This window comes from Pseudopipra pipra, chromosome 8 (genome assembly GCF_036250125.1).
Source record: "Pseudopipra pipra isolate bDixPip1 chromosome 8, bDixPip1.hap1, whole genome shotgun sequence".
Taxonomy (NCBI): domain Eukaryota; kingdom Metazoa; phylum Chordata; class Aves; order Passeriformes; family Pipridae; genus Pseudopipra; species Pseudopipra pipra.
The window spans coordinates 7,845,495-7,870,920 of record NC_087556.1 but is presented as its reverse complement, the minus strand read 5'-3'; the positions used below and the strand labels follow the sequence as shown (position 1 = coordinate 7,870,920).

General features: G+C 40.3%; 1 protein-coding gene across 9 annotated transcripts in view; it reads right to left on the bottom strand.

Moving 5' to 3' along the window:
- Positions 1-14,004: 14,004 nt before the first annotated feature.
- CCSER2 (coiled-coil serine rich protein 2) overlaps positions 14,005-25,426 on the bottom strand; it is a 65,979-nt gene continuing 54,557 nt past the window's right edge. For 3 of the 9 annotated variants that reach the window (XM_064662432.1, XM_064662434.1, XM_064662433.1), the window contains one exon: positions 14,005-19,028. In XM_064662432.1, the coding sequence (XP_064518502.1) occupies positions 18,207-19,028 (822 nt within the window). In that variant the 3' untranslated portion in view covers positions 14,005-18,206. Of the gene's footprint in view, positions 19,029-22,911; positions 22,952-25,426 lie in introns of all 9 variants that reach the window. The other 6 variants (XM_064662436.1, XM_064662440.1, XR_010432241.1 and 3 more) reach the window with 5 other exon arrangements.

Here is a 25,426-nt window from a genome sequence, read left to right as displayed (position 1 = left end):
TTGGTAGCAGGGTTACAGACGTGTGAAAGCAAATAACCACCCAGAGGTATGACAGACACTACAGACAGACTTGCAGAGGTAATTTATTCAGGGCAGCAACAGTTTAAAATCCATCTGCATTTCTGTATCAATGCTTTCTGTCTGTGAGGGAACACGATTCAGGATGGGAACAGTTCCGGGCGTGGAGAGAAGCGTGCAGCGATTGGCGGGACTTTGTTGTGTGGAGTTTGCTGTTATTGTGATTTCATTGGATTCACACTGCACAGCCTGGACAAGCCCAGGCTTGCCATGAGTTTGCCCCCACTCCTCCCCCTCTTGCCAGTGTCCCTATGCTGGTTTTTCCCTCTGCTTGTCTGTCTCATGCTCCGCCCTGTGTTCTTGCCCGTTCAGCTCCCGAGCGGATAAAAAGAGAGTGGGCACGCCTGAATAAAGAACTCTGCTTGCACCCTTCCTCGTGTCCCGTCCCCCCTTCGGACCGTGGCATCTGTCTAAGTGAAGGTCTGTGGGACAGTAATCAACACAGACTGCTGATGGTGACAGCTCTGGCCTCCTCTGAAAGACTAGTTCAAACTACTCCGCTGTGGCTGAAAAGAAGTGGAAAGGAAGAGACTTTTGAAACCACACACAGAGAAAGGCCTGATGGAACACATTCTCCCAGCCATGCAACAGAGAACGTGTGTCTATAAGAGACACACATAGATTATGATTAGTAATGTCAAAAAGCATTTTTATTTCAATGTTTTTATCACAAAAAAAGAAATTAAAAAAAAAAAAAGAAAACGTGTGGGCTTTATAAAAAGAAGGAGGATCTCTGGTCAGTGCAAATACTGTCCCTGTGAAAGTACAGATTTACCTGAAGTAAAGAAACTCATAACTGTTGACATAATAGCTATACAAGCCAAAGGAAGTACAGTCCTAGAACTTTGCCCAGACTACAGATAAAGGAAATCCAGCCAAAGAGGAGAGACTTAGAGATCTAAGGTCTAAACAGAACTGCCTCAATAAATACACAAAGCACTACTTTTGCTCTAGCAGTGCTGGTGCAGATGCCACTGATCAGAAACAGTTTATACACATTTTTGTTAAACACAAACTGTGCAGCTGAAAGCAAATCCCTGTTTGAACAGCAATAAACAGAAATCACACCCTGCTCCCACACAATTATCAGCCAGCACAACATACACAGTGACCAGAGCAGGCCAGTTTAAGAGGCAGTCTGAGGATTTGCTGCTGTACCTCATTAAGGGAGCCTGGCTCAGCGCTGCTGACAGGCTGCAGGTAAGGGATGAGTCTCTCCATCACTTCTCCAGGTATCAGATGACAGTAATTTTCTTTTGCAGCACTATTCTTTGCAGTGGACTACTCACAAAGAAATGGGAAGTGTAGGGCACTTGTAAATACATTTAATATCTCTCCAAATTTACTACTACACAGCTTTTTCTGAGAGAGTCAGCAAGGAGCAGGGTCTAGAATGTCTCTCCCCAGTGATGACTAACCATTGGAACTGCTCCTCCCAGTTCATAACTCCTGCAGATATTGTAAGACACAAGACAATGTTCTGCACCATCTTGAGCTTTTGCCTAATGCACAGGCACCAGTTCTGACCAGGGGACTTGGCCAGGGGGTAAAAGACAGCAGGTGTAGGTGCTTGTTAGCATATTACCAGCTTTCAGCACAAAACTTCTAATGGCAACCAGGAGAGGTCAATCAAAAAATACCTGGTCACCTGGCAGTTAAGCTTTTGCTAAAGATACAGGTAGAAACGGGTGTTCTTAAGGGAATTTCACTTTGCATATTATTCCAATTCACAGTTAAATCAATATCTTGCTTTATGTTCCTGCTAGTTTTCTTCATTTCAGCATCCTTATGTCACTTCAGAAAAGTGACATATCTGTATGAGTTTACTCTTGGCTCCATTCAGTGTCACATCTATACACCCCTCTGAGAACACACGTGCACACTTGCACACACTTCACTTCTGTCCCCTTAAATCCATTTAATCCGTTCTCATGCAGATATAAAATCACTTCCTAGAAATGCTTGCAGGATCTGGTTTTGTCTTTCAAGGCTCAACTTGCTTTACTTTCCCTGACTTCTCTCAATTTACTCACTCACTGCAATCTAGCAGTGAAAAAAGGGGACTTGGGTTCAGCTCCAGGTGTAGTTCTCTCAGGGCAGCTACACTTAAGACAATCCACAGGAAAGAATAACATAATATTACCACTGGCATTTGCCAGACTGTACAGAAAAATGACAGTAGCAATGGCTCTGCAACAGTCCTTACACTTGATTCTGAAGCTCCCCAAATATGTTCCAAGATGAGACCCATATAAAGCCCAGGAGGGAGCCATACTTTCACATTCTGCACAGGGGTTGAAAACCATGAGTCAGGCAACACCTGAACTCTCCACATTAAAGCAGTGAGACAGGCCTTGCAGCAGAGAAAAAAATGCCTGAGATCAAATAACAGACTAAAGAGGTAACCAACTGTGGCACCTTCCTGATTCTGAGTGCTCTGCATTGCAGTCTTCACGAGTTTATTTTAATTATTCTTTTAGTGGGCTTTTCTCATGGCCAAGGAAATATCCATGTATTTAAATCAAGGATTCCCTCCATAAACACACATGTTCTTGTATCACTACAGTGGCAGTCTCAGATGCCTACAGGTAAAATGAAATATCTGAGATAATTAAAATACTTAATGAGTTCAGTTTTTTTCCCCTGGTTAGGCAGGGAGAGTGTGTCTAATGCAGCTGCAAAGCCTCACTGGCTGTTCACAGGGTCATGTACAGCTCTGACCTATGGAAGCTGTAGAAAAAAACTGGCTACTTTGCTGAGTAAATCTTCATCACCAAAACAGAGCTCAAACTGACAGGTTCCAGTTGATTTCCCTCCCCAGTCTCCATTAATTACAAGCTCTTTTAATTGCTACATGCATGCTAGGGTTGGAAACAACTCTGCTGCTCCTTTGAGATTTAATTACCAAGCTCACACCAACAGTGACCCAGCTTGGCCCCGTGCAGCAGAAGCTGTTCACTCACACAAATGCTGTTCACTAACACAGCTGGTGTCCAGCACAGCAGCAGCATCATGTGGCACTCAACCCAGGCAAGCAGTCACTGGTGTAAGTGGGGAGGTCTCCTCCATGGCTGTTCCTCTTCCCATTGAAGCAGGAGGTTGGCACAGCTGGTCACCCACAAAGCTAGAGCACAGCTGATGGCAAGGAAAAACTTTGCAACTTTCTGGATGGGCAATATCCATGCTGATTCTCTCCCCACAACTTCTCAGATTCTCTTCTTCTAAATCCCCAGAAGGCAGGGTACAAAGTTCAGGTGGCTCCTGTATGACCCTGACTTCCATCAGCATGCTTTTCCCCTCCTGACACGCACCATGGCTGGTGTCTAAAGCAGACCTGGGCAAGAAGAGAGGCACTGATGGCAGCTCAGCACACTGGAGGCAGCTGTACTTGAGAGGGGGACAGATGGAACCCACACCATCTCCAGGCCAGCAGCCATTTCCCTAAAGGTCATCAGGCCCAGAGCCCTGGAGAGGAATGAGTAGCCCTGGTGGGTCCAGCTGCTCTGACTCAACACAGCCTATAACTTTAAAATAGTGGAACAGGGAGACCAGCTCAGTCCACGTCAAACATATCAAGGTATCCAGAAAACAGAAACAATGCAAATAATTTCATTTTCCTCTTTACAGCATGCACATGCACACCCTGCACTCTGCAAGACCTGTCAGCAATACCACCCCCCCGCTTCCCCCCCCCCCCCCCCCAAAAACGCAGGGAATAGTATGGATTAAAACAAGTCAACACTGCTCAGCCCCTCTGAACAGTGCATCCAGTCCAACTGCAGTTCTCTTCAGAAAATCCTTCTCAAAAAGAGCTTCAGGTAGCAGCTTTATGGGTTTCAAATTGCAGCATGATAAACAGCATGTACAGAAGCCACCACAGTCTATCAGGAAGGATATTAAGACCTTCTGGTAAAGGAACTTCAGCAAAAGCTTAGTCAGCCTGAATTTATGATCTGATCCTTCAGTTCTTGGCTCCATAAGTGACTCGCCCTTGGCTTCTTTATACAAGCTGTGCTCATTCCTGAGTGTGGCTTTTGGAAAAGACAGATGGGAACTCAGCTGAGCACCAGCTCAAAACACTTGGTTGCTGTTTTACTTACTGTTTTCTAGCAATTCTTCCATTAAAAAAAAAAAAAGTGTTAGCCTCCTGCATAAGAGAGGAAAAGAACCAGCAGTAAAAGCTGATAAAAGAATAATTCAGAGCTGTGAACATGGATCAATAAATAAATTGCAGATCTGTTCAGTCACTGCCTCACAGAGCTGAGGAGAATTAAAAGCCAATTAAAAACTGCACACCTGCCTCCAAATAAGTCAAATGGAAAGTGAAGGACAATCATAGGGCAAAGATTGTCAAGAGAAAGTGGATCTTTCTGGACCACCTTTTATGGCTGATCAAATAGCAATTAACTTACAAATAAAATAAATCAAAAGTCACTGTATTATAAAGCAGTGGTTCCGGTTTTAGAAAGCAACAGACCCTCATTGATCAGCTCAGCACAGCTTGCATTTGATTCCTGAAACTGTGCCTGAGGTTGCCAAGAACAGAGCTGCTCCTTAATTAATAATAATGAGCACAAGCTCAGGAGCCTCACACTTATGGGACCCCAAAGGGGCACTGGCTGAAGCAGGAATCTCAGCAGGCAACTTCTAGTCAGTCAGAAGCAGAGGCACAAAGATATTAGTAAGAGACAGTGTTTACAAAAGATGCATTAGTGATCTTTGATGTTTTTTCATAGTGTCTCTACCACTGCCAAGAATAACCTCTTTTTAGTTTTTAGCAAAGCACCACAGCTGATGAACCTACCTAGAAGGGGCTGCATCCATAAGTTTAACAGCCAAGTTGTTAATAAGCTATCAGAGAGTAGCGAGCAAGCTCACCGTTCCTGAGAAATAAAACACATTTGTTTTTCTGTAGCAGATTCTTCTGGAAAGGAGGAAAAAATGAGGCCTTTGAATGACCAAATAACAGGATGTAAAAGCATTTACACGCAAATACGGAATGAAAGTCCACTAAATGCCCACATTAGGCAGGAATCATTGTGCCTTCTAACTTAGGACACCCACCATCAGCTATATTGCATAAGCAGGTCACTTGTTTGCAGAATTAAATCCACTAAAGCAGAAGTGGCTGATGGCAGGTCAGAATTTTTTCTCCAGCTTCATCCGCAGGGATACACCACCAAAAACTCTGAAGTCTGTCACTGAATCTGACATTCAGTAGTCTGCTTGGCTCAAGCAAACTGCTGGCACCCAAATGGGGAAAAGCAGCATCTTTTGCTCAGGACATTTATGTTGGTAAGCTCTTCAAGAGTACATAAGGTGCTGTTTAGCTGTTTGTGAAAGAAATAAAAGGTCACCTGAATTACCAATGTTGTTAAAAGTAAACAGAAGCTGAACTGGCTTCCATGAATCATCTGAGGCACTAGGACAAGAAAATCAGAACCATTTTGTTTTTCAACACTGAGACACCTTTTTTTTTTTTCCTATTTCCTTCATTTGCAGGGGAAAAGTAACAGGCATTTACAAGTGCCAAGAAACCTTCTGTACCTTTCAGACCCTGCATGAATCACACCCACATATAGCAACAAACATCACTAATCCTTTCCAAGAACCTGGATGGCCCAGCCTGGTCAGGTGCTGCAGCTGCACCTTTTAGCTAAAAACCTCTGCACAGAGCACTGTGTACCTTGAGACCACAGGCAGCTCCCCCAGGAACTCCCAGGTCCACCAGCAGCTGGTTATTCACAGCCCTTTCTGCAGAGCAGGGGGTTCCCCCTGCTCTCCCAAGCATCCCAAGGCTCCTGGCTCCTGCCCCCAGGAGTGCCTTCTGTGCCATCCCACTGTCCTGCAGCCATTGTCACCAGTGGTCGATGGTGCACACACAAAATGGCCAAAGGGGAGTAGTTGGGGCCTCTCACCTACCAACATAATGCCTAGCAATGGCAATTCTCCTTCCAGAAATCTCCAGAGATGTGGATATTTGCACCAGCCTTGATCTCACTCCAGTGTGAAGTTCCCTACTGCTCTGACATGCTCCTGAGGATCACAGAAGTCTCATGGCTGCCTTCAGCAAAACCACAGCCTCTGCACAACATCAGCACAAAAAGTGTCAGAGAAGCATAAAAATCAAGAGGGACTCTGGGTTGAGGGAGTGAGTTTCCTTAGTGCCTGGCACTGGCACTGGCACTGCAGGTCACATTGAGCATCACGAGATCTGTCAGGTCAGTCAGGACAGGTGGTCACTGTGACCAACACAGAGCCAAAGCACTAGAGTGCATCCAACCTGAACCTAACAACTGCTGAACAGGCAAATAAAATCTGCAGGACATCCAACACTAGGGCAAATGGCCAGAGATTTCCATGTACCTCCCATCATGGCAGCAAGGCACCTTAGCATTGTGCAGGTAAAAACCCAAACAAAACAAAAGAACTCAAGGAACCAAAAAAAAAAAAAAAAATCAACCAAAAAGACCATGTCTGAATAAACGGGCCACTCTGGGAAATGATCTGTTTGACCCTTGGCCATTAGCTTCCAAAACACAAGAACAAAGCAAGGCACAGCTCTGCATAGACCTGTCAGCAGCTGGGCCAGCTGCTTTTGGGGTCAGGGCTGTGCCTTTCCATCAGATCTCACCCAGGTCTCCTGCCGTGGCAGCAGGCTCAGCTGTAGGGAGTCATAACACAGGCAAGTGCCAAAGGTGTGCTGAGAGGTCATACATGTTTTAATGGAGTAAATTAAAGGGAGAAAACAGAGGTGGAACCCTTATCGAAGCTGCAGCTTTCAAGAGACTTGCAAATAGCTGACTTTAAATGAATTCAGACAGTGTGTGCTTTGTTTCTCCACAAAACAACCCAAACCCCTGAGCTGAGGAAAATTAATTATTCTTATACCTTTGATAGCACAGAGGGTGACAATGGAGCTTTAGACATCAAGGAGACATCCCTGAGGAGCAGACTTGGGACTGAAAGGCCATTTCCTTGGTTCCCCTACTCAGAGGTTAATTCACTGTCAGTTTGCACTCTGCTGTTGAAAGGCTTGTGTCCTTTGTAGTTAGGCAATGAAAAGACAAGCTCAGTAATGCCCATGGCTCACTGTGGAAGAGAGCAACAAGGAAGTAGTTACCAATAACCAAATAACTAATTGCCAAGACCAAATGTAACCTCTGACAGGAAAAGCAGGCAAAGTGATCGAAAGTTGGGCTGAGCAAACAATCTGCAGATGGCCTTAAAAAAAGAGAGGAAGACAAAAGATTTAGAATTCTTTAAGTTATGGGCCGATACATTTATTTATAACTACAAATAAAAGGAATCCACATATTTAAATGGCTAAGAGTACTGTTGATGCATGGCAGGTGGGAGTGAGTAGATGTATGAAAATATCCCACATCTGCCACAGGTATCAGTTTGAGTGTGATACAGCTGGCAAGACAGAAGACATCAAAATGAACCTTTGACTGCTCCTTTTTTGTTAAAAAATACCTCCACAGATACAGTGCTGTTCCAGCTTGGTGAGGTACCTCCTGCATCCTTATGCTTCCTTTGGAAGTTCAAAAAGGAGCTTTGTGAGCCCTGTTGGCTGTGATTCATTTTGTAAGGTTGGAAAAGGGAAACAGAGAGAAACAAGAGGCACGTGTATGCCCAAACACGATGGAGTTAACTGGTGCCTACCTGAGCTGATTTATTTTTTCAGCTACTGAGCATTTTCATTTAGTTGGGACAGGCAGAGTTATTAACATTGTTGTTCTGCTACTTGTCTTGAAGTTACTGCAGTCTCAGGTAAGTCTGCTCAGTATTCTGCTACACAGCAAACCTGCTGATTTTATGCTCATTCCTTCCTCCAAGAGATTTTACAAGATTTGGTGTTACAGCTTTCTCATACAGTTTCAGTAACCCAGCACCCTTCCTGCCCACAACAGCTCCTGGCAAACCTTTTATAATGACATGAGTCAGCAGCACCTTCCTGTCCTTTAGGCTTAAGTGTTGGGTTCCAACAATAACTCTCACTGAAGCATCTGTGGGACACAGGAGAAAAAGCCATCGTTATTTAAAAAAAAAAAAAAAAGAACGAAAAACTCCCTTTGCTGGATTCGGTCTGAAAAAAAAATGAATTTTTCTACAGAATAGTACAAAGCACCACTGTCCTGAGAGATCACACAGATCGAGCAAGAACATGCTTGCTGAGTACTATGTTGTATTTCTACAGAGTTAACAGTCAAGGTATAAAGCCCTGGTTGCTCACTGTTAAAATTCACATAAATTGTCATTTGAGAGTGATTTGTTTGCTATCGGTTCAAATAAGAACACCATCAGAGAACAGAAGCCAGGAAAAATTTTCTAAATAAGCACTATATGGGTAAAGTTGTATGAGAATGTGGGGACAGGCTAACATGGACTTCATTTACTTTAAAGGGATATTTTCACAGTTGCATTTTAGGAGTTATTAAGAATCTTTTTGTTGTATATTGGAATAGAACTGCTACAAAAAAAATGGTTGAGTCCAAGGTTTCCCAGAGCTCCAAGTCAAACTAACAAGCAAGTCCCAGTGTAAAGCCCCAGGTCTAATACAACACTAATTTAATTCCCTGAAAAATTGCTTGCTTATATCTATCCTAATTCAGGGCAGCAACGTGTAATTCATATGTTCTTCTAACCTTAGTTCATACTCACTCTACTGACAGAAATGTTATCTTTAAATTAATATGATCACAACAGGCCTTGGGCTTAATATGAATAAAATCCAAATAATTAAGTTTTGATCCCGAGTTTGTTCCATGTTAAATATTCTTACCGGATTTCAGTGCATCCTCAGTGGTAAGCAACTCAAACCAAGTTCTCAAACGTGCTCGTATGTAGAAACCTCCTCCTCTGCAGAACAGAAGGCTCAGTGCAACTCACTGTTGTGACCCCTGCACACCAAACCGCAAATCCTAACAAATCCTAACAGATCAACAGGCACCCAACACCACTGGGAAATGAAATGCAGCAGTATAGGTAGGCAACACAAGTGATGGCTTCCGTTGCTGAAGGTCTGAGGAGGAAGTGTTACCTACTGTATCTTAATTTTTTTTTTTTTTAAAGATGTAACAGAAATATGCTCAAGAAATCAGGCTCATTTAAAGCACACTGAAAACAGGACCCATTAGCGATACTGATTTGTGATTATTTCATCTGTGTCATGTATAGTGAAGTTTACATACAATTAAAAGGGAAAGTAAATACACACAGGTTCTCCCTGAGTTATTTTCTGAAAGTGACCACCAGGAAAACAAATTGTGTCAAGATAGTGAAAAGACCACCTCTTCCCAGGCAGGAAGGATTTTCTCTGCAGGGTATGTGCACTGAAAGAGTGGTTCAAAGATTTCTGCAAGGGCTTGGAGTTGCCAACATATTTGCACATTTAGTCTTTATCTCCCACATCCCTTGTGGATTTCCAACCTGAGCAATCAGTGAGCTTGAATGATAAATAGAGTTGGCTGGAACAAGACAAGCCTGTCACAGAGACCGAGCAGGGAAAACAACTAATTTATTCCAGTTCAAATTACACAGATTCTTCAGCTGAGGTTATCAATGCGTGTTTTACCTCCTCCAGCTCCTAACAGATCACTGCTTCTTTCCACTGAAACGTTGCTCCTGCCCACCGAAAATAAATCAGTGCTGTTTAATTTGGGGCTGGCCCGTCGGAGCAGGGAGCGAGGAGATAGATGGTCTGCGCCAGGCAAAAAGTCACAGCCCCACCTATGGCTGGGAAGGTGCTCGGCAGGCAGGGAACGGGGCTGGCTGGGAGCGCCGTGTCCGGCTGCTTGTCTTGCACTGCCCTCTGCTGTCACAGCAGCCTGCACCGAAACCGGCCGAGGAAGGGCGACAGCGCAAGTTTTCGCTATCCAAACCGATGGAAACGCGACCGCGCTTTTAATCTCACCTGAAGAGCGAAAGGGAGTAGATCGAAGTGCTTCTCCATGGGATTTTTCCCAGACAAAGCATGTCATCTGGCTCGTTCTTATCCACCCGCCTGCTATGCACTTACAATTAAATGCACTTACATTAATAAACTTCATTCCTGTCTTTTTCTGTCAGTAGAGTTCCAGGTGCTTTACCGGGAGATTGCACACTATTAGACTTCGTTATTTACCCTACAGACAGTGACTAAAACATGTTTGCTGAGGCCTGAGCAAGTGGTACTCAGCTTAGAGCACTTAGCACAAAGCTCCAACTTACAGTAACAGCTGAAAAGCCCCTCTGTAACATTTATCCTGCGGCCATTAGTGTATTTCTAACACCCCTCCTCAAATTTCTTAGTTCCCACTCTAGCACATTCCAGGATATGACTGAAGAAAGCACACAAAACACAGGTGATGTAGTGTTCTGTGTCAGCAATGTAAGAAATGTAATACAGCACTGAAAATTACCTCCATCACCCTTTTTCTCCTTTAAAAGAAATAAATTTGTATGAAATCAAACAATGTTACATAACAGAATAATAACTTTCAAAGATAATACCTTGAGAAAATTAACACCCTCAAAGCAGCTCAGAAAAAGTGTTATTAGAAACACATTTTAAAGGAAGTACACATTTTTCATGCATAAATACAAACTACAAATACACAGTATTTTTTCAGTGCCCTGAATATCCCAGAAATGCCACACAGAGAGCTTTCAACAGCTGTTAATATAATGCACACACAGAGACCTTAACTAATTCTTTTGAAGTCAGAAATTGAATGCCAGCATAAAAAGCACAGGAGAATTATTAGCAGAGAGCTTGTGTATCATTAGGCTTCCCTGCATGGTAATGCCAAACCTGCAACAGCTTATAAGCATATGGTTTGAACATCAGACTTTCTAGAAACATAAGTTCAGATCCTGGCAGATCAGCTCAGCCTGACAACCTTCTGCTGTGTGTCTTGAAGCAATAACTGCTTCCCTACCCCTGTATGATATAAACCATCTCACTCTGCACTCTGGTACAGGAAAACAACACAGCAACAGCCCACAGAAATTGCAGAGCAGAACTTGGGAGAATTATAAACCAGGACTGAGCTCAGAGTTGCCTGAGCAGTCTGAGTGACACGGAATCACCTGGTCAAAGGTGAGGGGAATTAAAAGAAGTATCCCACAAATCCAATTTGTTTGTATAAAGGTAATGTACACCTCTGCATAAATGTGAAGTAGATCTTAAGGATTCTCCCAGAAGATGGGGACACAGGTTCCCATCACCCCACAAGACTGCCAGTGTACTGTTTGGGATACAGATTTCCATGAGAAATTCTTTACAGGGCTTCAGAGAACTTGTCCACTGTGCTGCACGTAACTCACATAAAGAAACCATTCCCTCTCATTTACACTTAATGAATTCCTGCAAATAACTGCTGTGGAACCCTTTTAAGGTGGAAATTCACTGGATCTTGTAGTAATAAAATAGCCTCAGCGAGGTCCACAAAAGTTGCATGCAAGGGATTACTTACAACATTTTATTTAAAGACTCAACAGGCAAATGCAGGAAGATTAATATAATGTTCAAGAAAATAAGGGAGGATTCATTTCCCCAGGGAATTGTTTTCATGCTGTCAGCATAGGATCTTGCAAGTCTTGACTTTGCTAACACTGGTATTATACTCATTTTATACATGAGGAAACTCAGGCAGAGAGATTACAGGTAGCATGGGATAATTACTGCAGTTTGTCATACTGAGTAGCAATTAAAATGGAGTAAAGAATTGTGGGAATAAGAGTTGGACTTTTATATTATTGAGCATTGAAATCTATCAAACCAGATGGTCCAAGCCTTTAAAGGCTCATAGATTTTATATACATACATTTGTGACATAGCTGAATTAGTGGTATTTACCATTCCTAGGCTGATCACTGTATACACAAAAGGTGTTCTACACTGATGAATACAGGGAGATGAGAGAAATTTGGACAGGCTTATTTTGAAGGATGCCTCTCTCTAACTGTAGCACCCAAGACAACAATGTTAGCAGGTCTCTTCAGAATAAAATATAAGTAATTGTTTTGACTGGAGAGGTGTTGAGAACCACATTCCGTCAGAATGCGAAGCTCCACTGAAATCTAAACGTTTCTCGCAAATTGCCACATTTCTATGGAATTTTCTGGAAAAAAATTATAAGAACACATAAAGTAACTGTTGGAGTGTCCCACGTCCACAACTGTTTTTGAATGCCTGCCATCTTGAGCTATTTCAGGGGCTTTGCACTGTAATGGGCTTTAAAAGCCTACCTCTGTCATTAAATGCTCTCAGTAATTGAAGGGATTCTCAGAGGCTGTGATGGTGGAAGTATTTTAAACAGCTTAGAAGTTTTCAGATTGTGCTCTGCTTTGGCATAACCAAATTCAAAATCATTCTTAAAACAGAGTTTCTGGTCAATTACTTCTGCCTTCAGCATCTTACTGTATTCAGTGAGGACTTGGAGTAAGCATGTATTGTACTAGACCAGAGGGCTCTTACTGCCTGTGGTTTCAGAGAAAACAACTAGAAATCCTAACAAAAACCCACCCTTTGAGCTTTCAGATTGAGTGATCAGCACTAAATACTTGAGTAACTCATTTTTAGAGATGTACCATTTATGTTTAGTGCCCTCTGCTAAAAGCCAATTCTTGCTTGAAACAGCAGCTAATATCCATAACCCAGAGAAAGCAGAACTGCATAAATCTGGTTGATGCTACTTGTGCTTCAATATTAACTTGTCTTGTGGTTCAGTTGCCTTCAATTCTGCTCGTAAAACCCCAAAACACTTCTATAGAAGGAAAGGTGCCGAGGGTGGGGATTCTGGCTTGCAAAAGAAGGGAAACGTCTGAAATTTCTCACCCTCTATCACCTTCTCCTCACATCTAACAGTCTGCCCAGTGGCAATAATGCAGGTCTGCTCCAGGGTCAGGAGACCACTCCTCTCAGTCCTGTCAGCAGAAGATTGCTCACTGCTGCCAGGAAGCCTTTCCCTCTGGATGAGAGTGTGCAGGGAAGACAGGGAAGCTGTCAATCACAGCTTTTAGGGACATTACTTACATAGTCATTGCACCAGCTGTTTAAGAGCTGATGATCACACTGACAGGATTAGATATCACTGTAACACAGTCTTGTCCACCAAGTAACAAAGAGCACACTTACCCAGCAGAACAAGGCAGGAGGATCTAAAGTATCTACCTACCTTTTGGGGCCTTGAGGAAGGTACCTAAAGTGTGTTTGGGCTTGGAAAACCTATGCAGGAGTTCTCCCCACTCCCAAAACCCACGAAAATTTTCAAAAGTCATCTTAAAGCTCAAAATAAAACCTCAGGTTAAGGATTACAAGTGTCTGCCTGCATCATATTTAAAATATTCTTACTTCAAACTACAGGATTATCCTCCCTTTACGAACTCCCAAATTTTGATTGTAATTTCAAAACTTGAGCTTCCATCCACTGAAACTTGCCTGATTAATTAACAGAGCAGATTTCCTTTCATCTCAAGAAGAGTAAACCATTCAAACCATGGGCAGAATACTGACAGACAATTAGGAGCTTACATGTATGCATAAATTGTACTGATTTGGACTTGTGTGGGGAAATAACATTCTCAAAGTAACCTCTTATAATAATGACTTTAGCTAGTTAATTACATTAAAAAACTATTAAATACTCTTCTCAACTGTGCACTACAGGTGACATGACATACTTTAAGAACTAGCCACATCAGTCCATGCTCATCTGGAATCAACACATTAAAAATGTTTAGTCTTTTTTTTTCTCCTTTTCTTTTGTCTTTAATAAATAAAGTCTCATGCTAAAACCCACAAAGTCTGTGGGAGAAAGACAATTCCATGAAAACACGGTAAGCACAAGCATAATCTCCTTCTCTCCCCAAATTTTCTGTCTACATTCTGAGCAATGACTTAAAATAACACACAAGTGAAGAGTCAGGAGAAAGAGATACTTATTAGAATTATGACTTTTATTTTTATTCACTAGAGCAACATTGAGGAAAGAATTTTTACATACAGGTTTTCAAATCAACTTTACAAGCAAATTCCAATATACAGTATTTACTCTGGCCTGGGTTAAAAAACCAAAAACAAAGCAGATAGTAAGAGTACCTCTTGTTTTAGCTATTATTGAATTTAAGATTTGGTTACACTGGAATTATATTCGTTTTACGGTGGTGCTTTTACAATTAAGTAGGCAGTGAGCAGCTTCACCACAACAGTGACTGATTTTCCTTGATAGCATCGTTGTAAGATGACTACACTGAGACCTACCATCAGGATCATGTATTAAATCCACTCTGCTCAGAAAAAGCCTCTGTAACGAGATAAGGAATAGCTACGAAGCCCAATTCAAGAACTGATTTCCATTTGTACAGCAAGAAAACGTCCATATTAAGAGGATTATGTGCTGTGCAAAACCAGAAACACTTCCCCCCCAACATGCAACCTACCCAAGTATGACACTTTAGAATGTGCATATGGTTGTGACATGCAGACAAAGGAAATCACGCAAATGGTACTCAGCTTTCCAGCATCATTACAACAAATTGGCATTTAGATCAAGGATGAAATGAAGTTTACTGAGCAATGATGCAGTCTACTTGCTATGTGCAGTCTCACTGCTACAAGATGTAAAGTTGAGGAACACACTTTTTTTGGAACTGTATCTAAATTCAGAGTTGTTTTGGATTTTCAGGGCCTTTGTGACTATTTAGAGAAAGTCTGAGATAATATTGCACTTCTTTTCTCAAACAAAAACATGGGCTGGGGCCGTTATTCTTTCAGAGCTATGCTAGTCCTGGGGAATTTTAGCCATGGGCTTTGATTGGCAGTAGGAAGTGCTGGCTTCAGGGAAGGGGAAGGTAATAATAATCTGGCTGCATCTTCAGTGTTAAAATTCCACGGTTAAATTAAAGTCATTGCACAACAAAAACTCAGTACACTATATGAATATTTTTTAACATGCTAGAGTGCGTATCGATTCTGTGAAAGTGATGTGAAAATACCTTGGAAACAGCAACACTACCGGGGAAATTGGTTTCAAACAAAAGCCACACACAGCAGGAGGCATCTAGATTATTTTAGGCACAACTCCAAGCAATAAAGCTCATTTAAAGTGCAATTCTGTTCTTTTCTTTTGTGTTTATTCACTTGTTAAAACGCGTAATTGCCTCTGTACACACATACTGAACAGTAGTTTAATACTTTTGTGAATATTGCACAAAAGAATGAGAAATCAAAAACAAAGAAAAATGGCAATACATCAGTTTCATAAACCTAAAAAAAAAACCCCTGAAGATATCAAACACTTAAATTCATGCCTTTTGGATAACTGCACCAGTACTGATGATATATCTGCACCTTCCATAAGGTAGATACGTTACCTGAAAACACTTAATCCCGTCTGAGAAGCTCTACTCAGCACCGTCTCACCCATCACCCCCCAAACCCAAGTGAAGCTCCAAACTTCACTTCACCACTACTCTTCCAGCTGCCCATCTCCTGACAGGCTTTGCTCATACTCTGGACTTACTATACATGCAACAGAGCCTTCCCTGGGAAAGTCTGAAGAGCCAAAACATGGAGTTGTCCTTAGAGGGATGCGAGGTTAGCAGATGAACACAAATACAAGTCAGGCTAGCATCTGTCTCATCCATGAGCAAATCCTGCTGTCTCCAGCTCATCATCTCACTAATCTGTCAGAACAAAATGGGGAAACGCTATAAAAAACCCACTATAATCTACTTATGTTCCTTTAACATAGACACCCCCACCCTTGTATAAATATAACCTTTTTCTTCTGGAAAGAAAAATTAGGAACTCTCTTTTTTATGAAAACCTTGATCATCTCAATTTTCTTTGCTTAATTTGCTTTGATCACACTCTCCTTAATTTTCAGTAAAGGTGCAGATAGATAAGATATCTATACTTTTAATGTAAACATAAAAATTTTAACATCACTAGATCAAGCTGGCGATACCTCCAGAATAAGATGCAAAAGAATTCAGGATGAAATATCTCTGTCAATACCATTAAATGAAAATCATATTTTTACACAAAATCATATACATGTAACAGTAAAATCAGGTTGTCTTCAAGAAAAGTAAACTTAAAAAAAACACCTTCCATCCGTAGAAATCTACATGGACCAGAAAACAAACCAGGAATCTGATCATTCCCTCAGCAGTCTTTAAACTCCTGAGAAACACAGTTAGCTGCCAGGAGCTAGTTTTGGGGAATATAAGTCAGTTTTATTTTCTTATTGGAAGTAAATACTTACACTAAAGGACATCCAGTTCAATGCTTTTCAAGGAAATAAATTATTCCAGGAGAATAATTGTTACTGCAATCTCAAACTGTAGTTATTTTGATCCTATACCAACTGTAACAATTAACATTACGCTCCTTATGTCTTGCTTACATTGTCTTTGTCACAGTTCCCAGAAGGTCCTGCAGCTCCCTTATTTCAGATTGATATAAGTAGTTCTGAAATGGAACTTCCCCCCTACCCATTTTCCCCCCAGCCTTTTAATTTTTCCACTTCATTGTCAGTTAAAAAAAAATTAGTGTGACAAATTCAAAAACTTTCTTGAATATTAACTATGCATTGAAAACTCAGATGAGTGTTTTTTTCCTTCACCGAACTGAGGTTTCCATCAGGATACCCCTGGTTAAAGGACAGAAAAAAAACCCCCCACCCAACCAGTAACATCAAAGAGAGTCATAGGAAAGAAGGGAAGAATTGTAGATGGGACATAACATCAAATTTCTAGAAAGCTTCACTGGATATGTATATATTTAACTCCCATGACATGTCATGGTCCCATAGTGCACCATGATGGGCATATATTTCCAGACTACTTTCAGAAAAAATACTTCTCCTAAAGGGCACAAAATTATTTTTTTTTTTGCTTTATTTCCCCAAAAAGCTCCTTCCCAGTTATCATGCACTTCTTCAGAAATTACAAAAAAAAAAAAAAAAAAATTACAAAAACCCAAAACCAAAATACACATCTCTGAAAAACTCTTAAGAGTACCAGCTCTGGATTAGGACATAATAGGATTGCTCAAAGCAAATAAGTGGGGTTAATTAATTTTTTTTCCTTTCTTAAAAATAGTTGCATTTTTAATACAAGTTTTATTCTGTAAAATAGTTTCAAATTCTTACACATATGGCAAAGTTTGTGCAAAATTTCAAGTCAGGTACTTCAGAGCCTTTCGATATTAAACAGAACTCAATAAATACAAGTAATACAATAAAAGTTTAAAATATTAATTAAAATGCATGTTGTGCAACCTCAACATAGGTGTTATGGACCCCATATTCCCAGAGGCTCCCTACTTATCAATTCATAAGAGCCTGCATTGGAAGGTTTTGCACAAGTATCCTTTGCACTGCGTTTTAAGAATCTACCCGGTAATGTGTCCATTCAACACAATAAAAACATACCACAATCTTTTAACAAATGATGATGTTTAAGCGAGAAGACTTGTTTCACCCTGTGAAATCTGCTTAATGTCAGTGAACAGTGAAAATGGGATAAATAAAGAACAGAGCAACTTCAGATTACAGCAAAACGAAAACAACACAACCCACCCAACCCATCAGATTAAATAACATTAAATATGTCAGTCTTGAGATAATGATAAATACAAGGATTTTTGCATAGGCCTCTGGAATACAGAGTCAGAATTATGGCCAATAAAACATCTGCTAGTAAGTCTAACTTTCCACCACTCTGACCTAACGAGTACTCAGAACCAAGAAGTTAAACAGAACAGCAATTTCATTGTCTAATAACTCAAAGAAACAGAGGTAAGAAATAACTTCTGCCATCCTGAAATAGGTAGTGCAGCATTCTGGCATTTGTGGTCACCACAGACTTCAGCATTTGCTTAATTACTAAGACCGCAATACAATCTTTATTACAGACTTACGAGAAGATAGAACACTCTCAAGAGAAACTGCACAGCTCACAACATCAGCCTCAGAGCGTCGCAGGGTGGAGCGTGCAAACCCTCAAAAGAAGCTGCTGTTTTGAACGTGGACTCGGGATTTGCAGGCTGTGGGTCCAGCAGGCTCGAAGGCAGTCGCGACACAGGAAGTGGTTTGTTGTGTGGCGTCGTTGGGTGAGATGTGGGTACGTCCTCAGTGCGTCTTTGGTTTGGGGAGGCGGGAATGCCGGCTGGAGGGCACGCTGTCCCCAGAATGCAAACTGGTGGGGTGTGTTTGCACGTTTTCCTTTCTCTGTACCAGTGGCTTTGGGATGTTAGACTTCAAAGAGGTGTTCTGAGGCTCCGGAGATAGTGGTGTGGATTTCTGACCGCTCACTTGCTTAGCTCTAACAAAGGACATAGTTGGTGGGCGAAGTTTAGACACCTTCTGACTCTGTTTACCCTTTAGGTTATCCTGACCAGATGTTGGCTGTAGCTGAGTTGAACTACTTAGTGGTAGAAGCTCACGTTCCTTGGAAGCAGCGGAATGATTTGCAGATCGTATGAGAACGGCCATTGTAGGAGGCACTAAAGCATTTGGGGGCTTTGCGATTCTTAAAGTCTTTGGCCGAGAAGCCTGGTTTGTGAACGAGGGCTGACCTTTCACAGGTAGTTCAGTCTGCACCTCTCTGGCATCAGCTCGTGTAGAGGTCTGAAAACGGGAACGAGATGGCAATGTACTTTCTTTATTACTCATCACCTCTCCAGGGTTTTCAGTGTTTTTGTTTTTCAAATTGTCCAAATATGATGCACTTTCATCTTTTATGTTTAACTGTAGGCTTGTTAAAGAGTTTACATCATTCAGGCTATCTAGGAGAGAGACATTTGCAGCATTTGGATTCTGATGATTGCTACTTTCATGCAGATCATGTGTAGGATATTCACTGTGGGCCTCGATATGTGGCATTTTTACTAGTTTTCCCTGGGCGAGGTCTGTGGAACTGGGAAGGCTGCTGGAAGGCTGTAGTACTTGAGGCTGTTCAAGAGAAAATAATACAAGAATATATTAGACCAAGAAGACACCAGATAACATTCTGAATCCAACGTGCGCTGGCTGGATGTTTGATAAGGGCTGTACATTTGGTTTTTTTAAATCAAAACTTTGACTTCGGCAAAACAGGATGGTTCATGGGACGCATACAAATGGGACTTGTAACTTAAGGGGAAAAAAAATATATCAGCACTGAAATAAACAACAACATAAAAGACAAAAAAAGAAACCAATAAGCTTAAAAAGGAAACATGAAAAGGCATGGTTGATGGTTTCACCTAAATCTGCAGGACAGACCGCTGGTGCCGATCAATTCTCACTGGAGTGCTCAAACCAACACCACGGCTATCAGGCTGCATCCATCTTTTAATTTTTATTCGGGGCACACTGAAGTTAACTATCCCAACCCTTTTACTGCACAGGCAGGAAAGGTGTTTAATGGACCACATGAATTTATAGGGCATTTTTCTTGCCTTAGTGAGGCCAGAAAATTTGATGCAACTGTGTGGTAATCAGGCTACTGACTAGGCTTAGGGAACTGTTTTATCTTGAATTGATTTCAAATGGGCTGATAAAGGAACAGAGTACATGTGAAACTAGAGATCACATACTACTACACTGATAACCAAGGGATAAAGATAACTGAATGAAAAGTTTTTACATTTGATCAGAAGATACAATCTGATCAGACACGCATCAGACAAGAGAACTGCCGGTACCTCTTCTGGGTCATTTCTATTCTCTTTGCTCTTCCCTGTAAAAAGACTTAAAAGATTAATGTGTGCACTAACTTCACAGCCACATCCTAGACCTCAAACTTGGATACAGATCTTAGAAGCATTATTAAAACTTCTGCAATTCATGGCAAAACCAAAAACCTATTAAAACTTAAACTACAGTTTAAGCAGATTTGGATGATTTTCTCATTTTCTTTAAAAGGAGAGGAACAGAATTACTACAAATTGTTATCACTCAACTACTTGAATTCTTAGCAATTGACAGATTGCATGTACACAGCAAACAGGCATATTCTGCTTGTTTACTAGAGAAATACAGCCAACAAAAAAGAAGCAATGTTTGTGTTTGAGAGATTTGACTAACAGCATCACTTCAGTCACTTTCCTGAATTGTTCACAATTTCCAAATGAGAAAACCAATTATTTGTCTGGTCCTTTCAGTTCTTCTTAGAATCAGCAGGAGGAATGCAAAGATAGCTGTGCATGCCAGACTCCTGTTACATTTCTAGGGTCATAATATGTCTCAGGGTTCTTTAAACTTTTCATCTTTTCCCTGGTAGGATTACTGACAACTGAATCCTCAAAATTCCTCATCAAAAAGTTTAATAGTAATGTGAGAAAAATAAAGGTTTCTCAATCTACTTTTTATTTAAAGTTTTTCCCTTTAGAATATACTGGTTCTACCTGTAAGCAAAGGCAAAATCTAAGCTGAACCAGTGACAGGCACATAAGTGCAAACATCCTGGACTGTCTGAACACAATTGTTTTGGAAACATGAAGAAGATTTAAAAAAAAATAATAAAGCAAAGCAGCCTCCAAAATGGTGTCAGATGAGTATCAAAACATCATTCCTTACATGACCCAAAACTAGCTTAGCTTTATGAATCCTTCTTAACCATACATGATCCTAAATGAAGGAAGTACTAAGCACAAGGAATATTCAATATATTGAGTTACAGCTTAAATAAAATTAATCCTCCAGATATTTTTGTCATTTTCCAGTGTTTATGTAATGGGTTACAGGAGTTATTATGCTTCCAGCCTAGGAGCTAACAGGCAGATGTTAGCCAAAATTATTTACGGATTTGAGATCTCATCTGTAAAAACAAAACTGCTAATAATGAGCGCAGAAACCAAAGGAATATATACCTGATTCCCATACAAATACTTCAACAAATAAATCAAATTTTCTAATCCTACTTGAAGTAAAAAATTAAAATACTTATAACAAACATATAAGTGTCAAATATGGAAATATAATTGTCAGAAACCCTTTTCCCCTCACCTAGAAAGGGTTTCTAAATGCCAGTCTTCAAAAACACAGACAAATATCTAATCTGAGCATTACGAATCCTAATTTTGTATCAAATAATCCTAGTTATACTGATCAACAAAATGAAAGAATGTGTAAGTTACAGAAGAAACTAAACTTGTATGGCAAGTTGAGTTAAACACAAACACATCTGAAATAGAACAAAGCAGCAAGCTTTCAGTAATGCTATTTCGAGTTCTTTTGACAAAGACTAAGTAGTATTTGAGCTTTTCCCTCTGGGTAACTTTGCGTTTTACATATAAAAACAGCCAAATACGTGTTTTACTCGTTATCCTTCATAACCTAAAAAAGTCTAAGCAGCTTAATATGCAGAAAGTTAGCAATCCAAAGGTAGAAAACAGCTACATGCTCTGAATTATGACACTAAAGCTCTGCTATCATCTTTGTGAAGTTGTTTTAGAAACACTGTTTTTTAATTTTGTATTTCTACTCTAGCTCTGTCCAATTATCATTAGAGATTTTAATCTTTTCAAATTGCTACATACATTAACATTCAAGATGACACTGAAAGCAGCAACATGCCACTTGCACAGTATGCAAGTAACAGTTCATGAGGTATCTCACACTGACAACTGCACTACTGTCACCCACAGCTCACAGCTTTGCCTTATACACAAGTTTTCCTTTTACTAAGGAAGTCTTAGAAATTATGTTTCTAGTAAAAAAACCAAAAACAACAAACAAACCAAGTCAGTTGAAGGATTAGTACTTGATGAATTCCATCACAAGAAGGAGGAGAAAAGATAAAGAAGCATTCTACCTTCCAGGTATAGTATTTTATTTCATGGAAGTCTTAAAAAAAGGTTGCCATCTGCATTGCTTCGAGTGCACTTCTGGCAATATTTTTGGGGTGGGACAGACCCCACGACTGCCATGCTAACCTGACTTCTTTTTGTGTCCCACAAAGAAAAATGCAGGTGGACAAACACCTGCATTCCTCTGGGATGCTCCTACTATGCAAATTTGGACTTAAACATTTCAAGTACAATTGAACTGAAGAAAATGAGTTTTCCCCAGCCTGAAAGTACATTACTGGAACAGGCTCCCCAGGGCAGTGGTCACAGCCCCAAGGCTGACAGAGTTCAAGAAGCATTTGGATGGCACTCTCAGGCACAGGGTGTGACTCTTGAGGATGGTCCTGTGCAGGGCTAAGGGTTGATCCTCGTGGGTCCTTTCCAAGTCAGCATATTCTAGGATTAGACAAAATGCTTTTTGCACATGCTCCTTTCTGCACAAAGAAACAGATTTTTCTGTACTGGCAAGAGCTTCAAAGCCTTGCAAATATTGACACACTAATCAAAATTACTCAATTACAGTCCCTACCTCGGTAGCTTAAGAGATTTTTCTATTATTTCTATAAAGTAAAACTGGCTGTTACACCATCCAGAGAAAAATTACATCCATGATGAAGATTACCATTACTGCTCAGTTATCAAACTACTGAGACTGTATTAGCTTTGTGTTGGAAAACTGAAACAGGTATTGCACTGAAAAAGAAGTTAAATCAACGTGGTCATGACAGTGGTATTCATTTAATATCAATACTTGAAAATTCCCTTCAGTTTTGCTTTGCTTCTCTCGATCTGCAACTCAGTTCCCTGTGCAATACCTCTGTAGAATGAAATAAAGGCATTTTCTCCCTGCAGTATCATGAGGAACAAGGGAAGTGATGCAATGAAAAATCCGAGAACTGCATGCACATCTCTCACAGACATGCATCATGCACAGGGCAAAGGAAAAACCCAACAGTGAAAACGCGTGGGGAGGAGATGGGAATAAATCTAAAGTTGTACTGTACCACGCTTTATCACAGAAGTAATGGACTAACTTCTCAACTCCTTGCCAATGGCATAATGGGAAAGCAGAGACAAGAAAAAGACAAGGACAATGATGTCAGAGGACCAAGACAAAACAATGAGCAATTGCCATGACAGAACTGCAACTTTTCACCATTTCAATTGCAATTACCAGGTCCCCCCTCGGTTTTTAATCCTCCTTCAAGAAACAAAGGTAGCAATAGTGTTTAAGTAATGCAGTACAAATAATACTTATAGCAAGACCTGCATGGAATATCTTTGCTCTTATAACTTCAAGTTCTTTAACACAGTTAATCTCTTACACTCCAAATACTGTAACTAGAACTTGTGTGTATCCTTACACATCAGAAATATTTGCATCCATGCACATACATGTTAGATATCTAACAATGAAAAACAATGTCATAAAAACACTGCATTACATCCTTGGATCATGTTGCCCATACTGTCAATAACTCCTCTTTCTACCAACTCACAAGTTGGAAGAGACTCCCAGCTCCCATGGTTTCTTTTTGGAGAGGGGCAGGGCAGAAGGGACACAAACAGTGCTACATAATTTTTTCATTTCCTCATCAGTTCTGACATCCCTCATCTCACTGCTTTGGCACAGGATAAGCTGTCATTTCAAACAAAGGCCTGTGCAGACACAGCCCTACTGTAGGGTGCATTGGAAAGCTCTCATTTTCTACCTCTGGAAAACATCAAGATTTCACACCTTAAATCTGTAGCATTTGCCAATACCTTAATTTTCAATTTTTTTTTCCTCTCTCTTTTATGTAGCTATATTATATGTGTAGTTCAACACTGTAAAATAGGATTCTGCAGTAAGGAGTACAGCTTCAAAGAATGATACAAAACAACCCTAATTTTTTTTTAAATCACCACTCATCACAGCATGAGAGTAGTAAAATAATCAGTATTATGTCAAAGCATATTTTTTTTCTGCGTAGTCTGTAGAGAAATCCCAACTTAGAAAGACTTTCACAAAGAAAAATTACTCCAAGTAATATATAACTCCATCAAGGCAAGTATTTCATCCATAATTACAGACACATTTGCAACAGGCAGACAAATACAACCATATGCAAAATTAAGTTTTGTTTGCAAACATACTTCATTAGGTACAAGAGACATTTCTCTTGCAGTTGAATCTACAAATACCTAATTTGGCAGAAGGGAGTTTTACCTAAAAGACATTTCTTCATAAAGGTGAACACTTAACTCTTGGAGCAAAAGTAATTACATATAAAAGACAGTAATGTAATGATTTCAGGACATTTTAATAATATGTCACTTTCTTAACATGAGTCATGTAACTTCCTTGCTAATGCTCTGAAGCAGCTTTGTTCTGCTAACACAAACACTTTGTACACCCTACAAAGAACCTGAATTGGTTAGTAAAGGTTTGGAAACATTTCAGTGTTGAGAAACCTTTTTTAAAAGAAAATGCATGAAAAAGCACAGCCTGGACCTGATTTCTAGTCACCATGCATACAGTAGCTTTCTTTCTGGTGACAACAAGCTATGTGTCACCTGCTAGAATTGCTTAGATTACCTTTATTTGTAATGCTTACACACAAAAAGTCTAAATGCTTTTTTCATGAAGTGCACAGTAAGCAGAGATGTGAACAACTGCAGTGCTTGAGTAACAGAACCGTTTTCATCAGCATTTCTGTGTGGAGAAGCACTTGGGACAAGGGGCCTGGAGAAACTGGTACAATATTCTTGCATTACAACATGAGCTCATGACTGGTTCCTTACCAATGTGTACTCTAAGTGTTGTGTTTCTAGAGCTGCATCATTAAAGCTCCAGAATACAAATGGAAAAGTTTTTAATTCTATTGAACAAAGTTTGATATATCCTATAACCAAGAGACAAATAAAGGACCATTACCCAGGAGTTTAGTTCAAGACACATGGGAATTACAGGACCAAAATTATACGGTTTTTATTCCTGAAATGACAAAAATCATGTACTATTATCAAAGTGTTATGAAATGAAAAGTGCTGAATTGCTTCCAAGACTAGTGAAACAACATGAAGTTAATAAATGTGAAAGTATTAAAAATTAATTGTCACTAAAATTGAAAAAAATACATCCAATTCTGAAGTGTGTTGAAGTGCAGTGACATGGTAAGTCCCTAGGGCAGTTCAGCAGCAGGTATATGCTGACATTGTAAATGGTGCTAATAGAGAAGAACCATAAGCCTACAGTAGTATTATAATATTACCTAGCAGGGATATATGACCTGTCCTGTAGAGCAGGAGTGAAATTATATTTAGTTGTTTATGTACTGTAATATGAACAGTTTACCCATTTATACCCCTATAATCTACAGTGCTTGTAAGTGATCTATGTGTTCATCAGCTATCAGAAACCTGCAGTATTCACAGACACAGATGATATTTAGGTTCGGGATCCAGAAATTATAAAAGAAGTGCTTGAATTCCAAGTTCTCCAGACAGAAAACACAACTGGACAAAAGCTGAGACTAC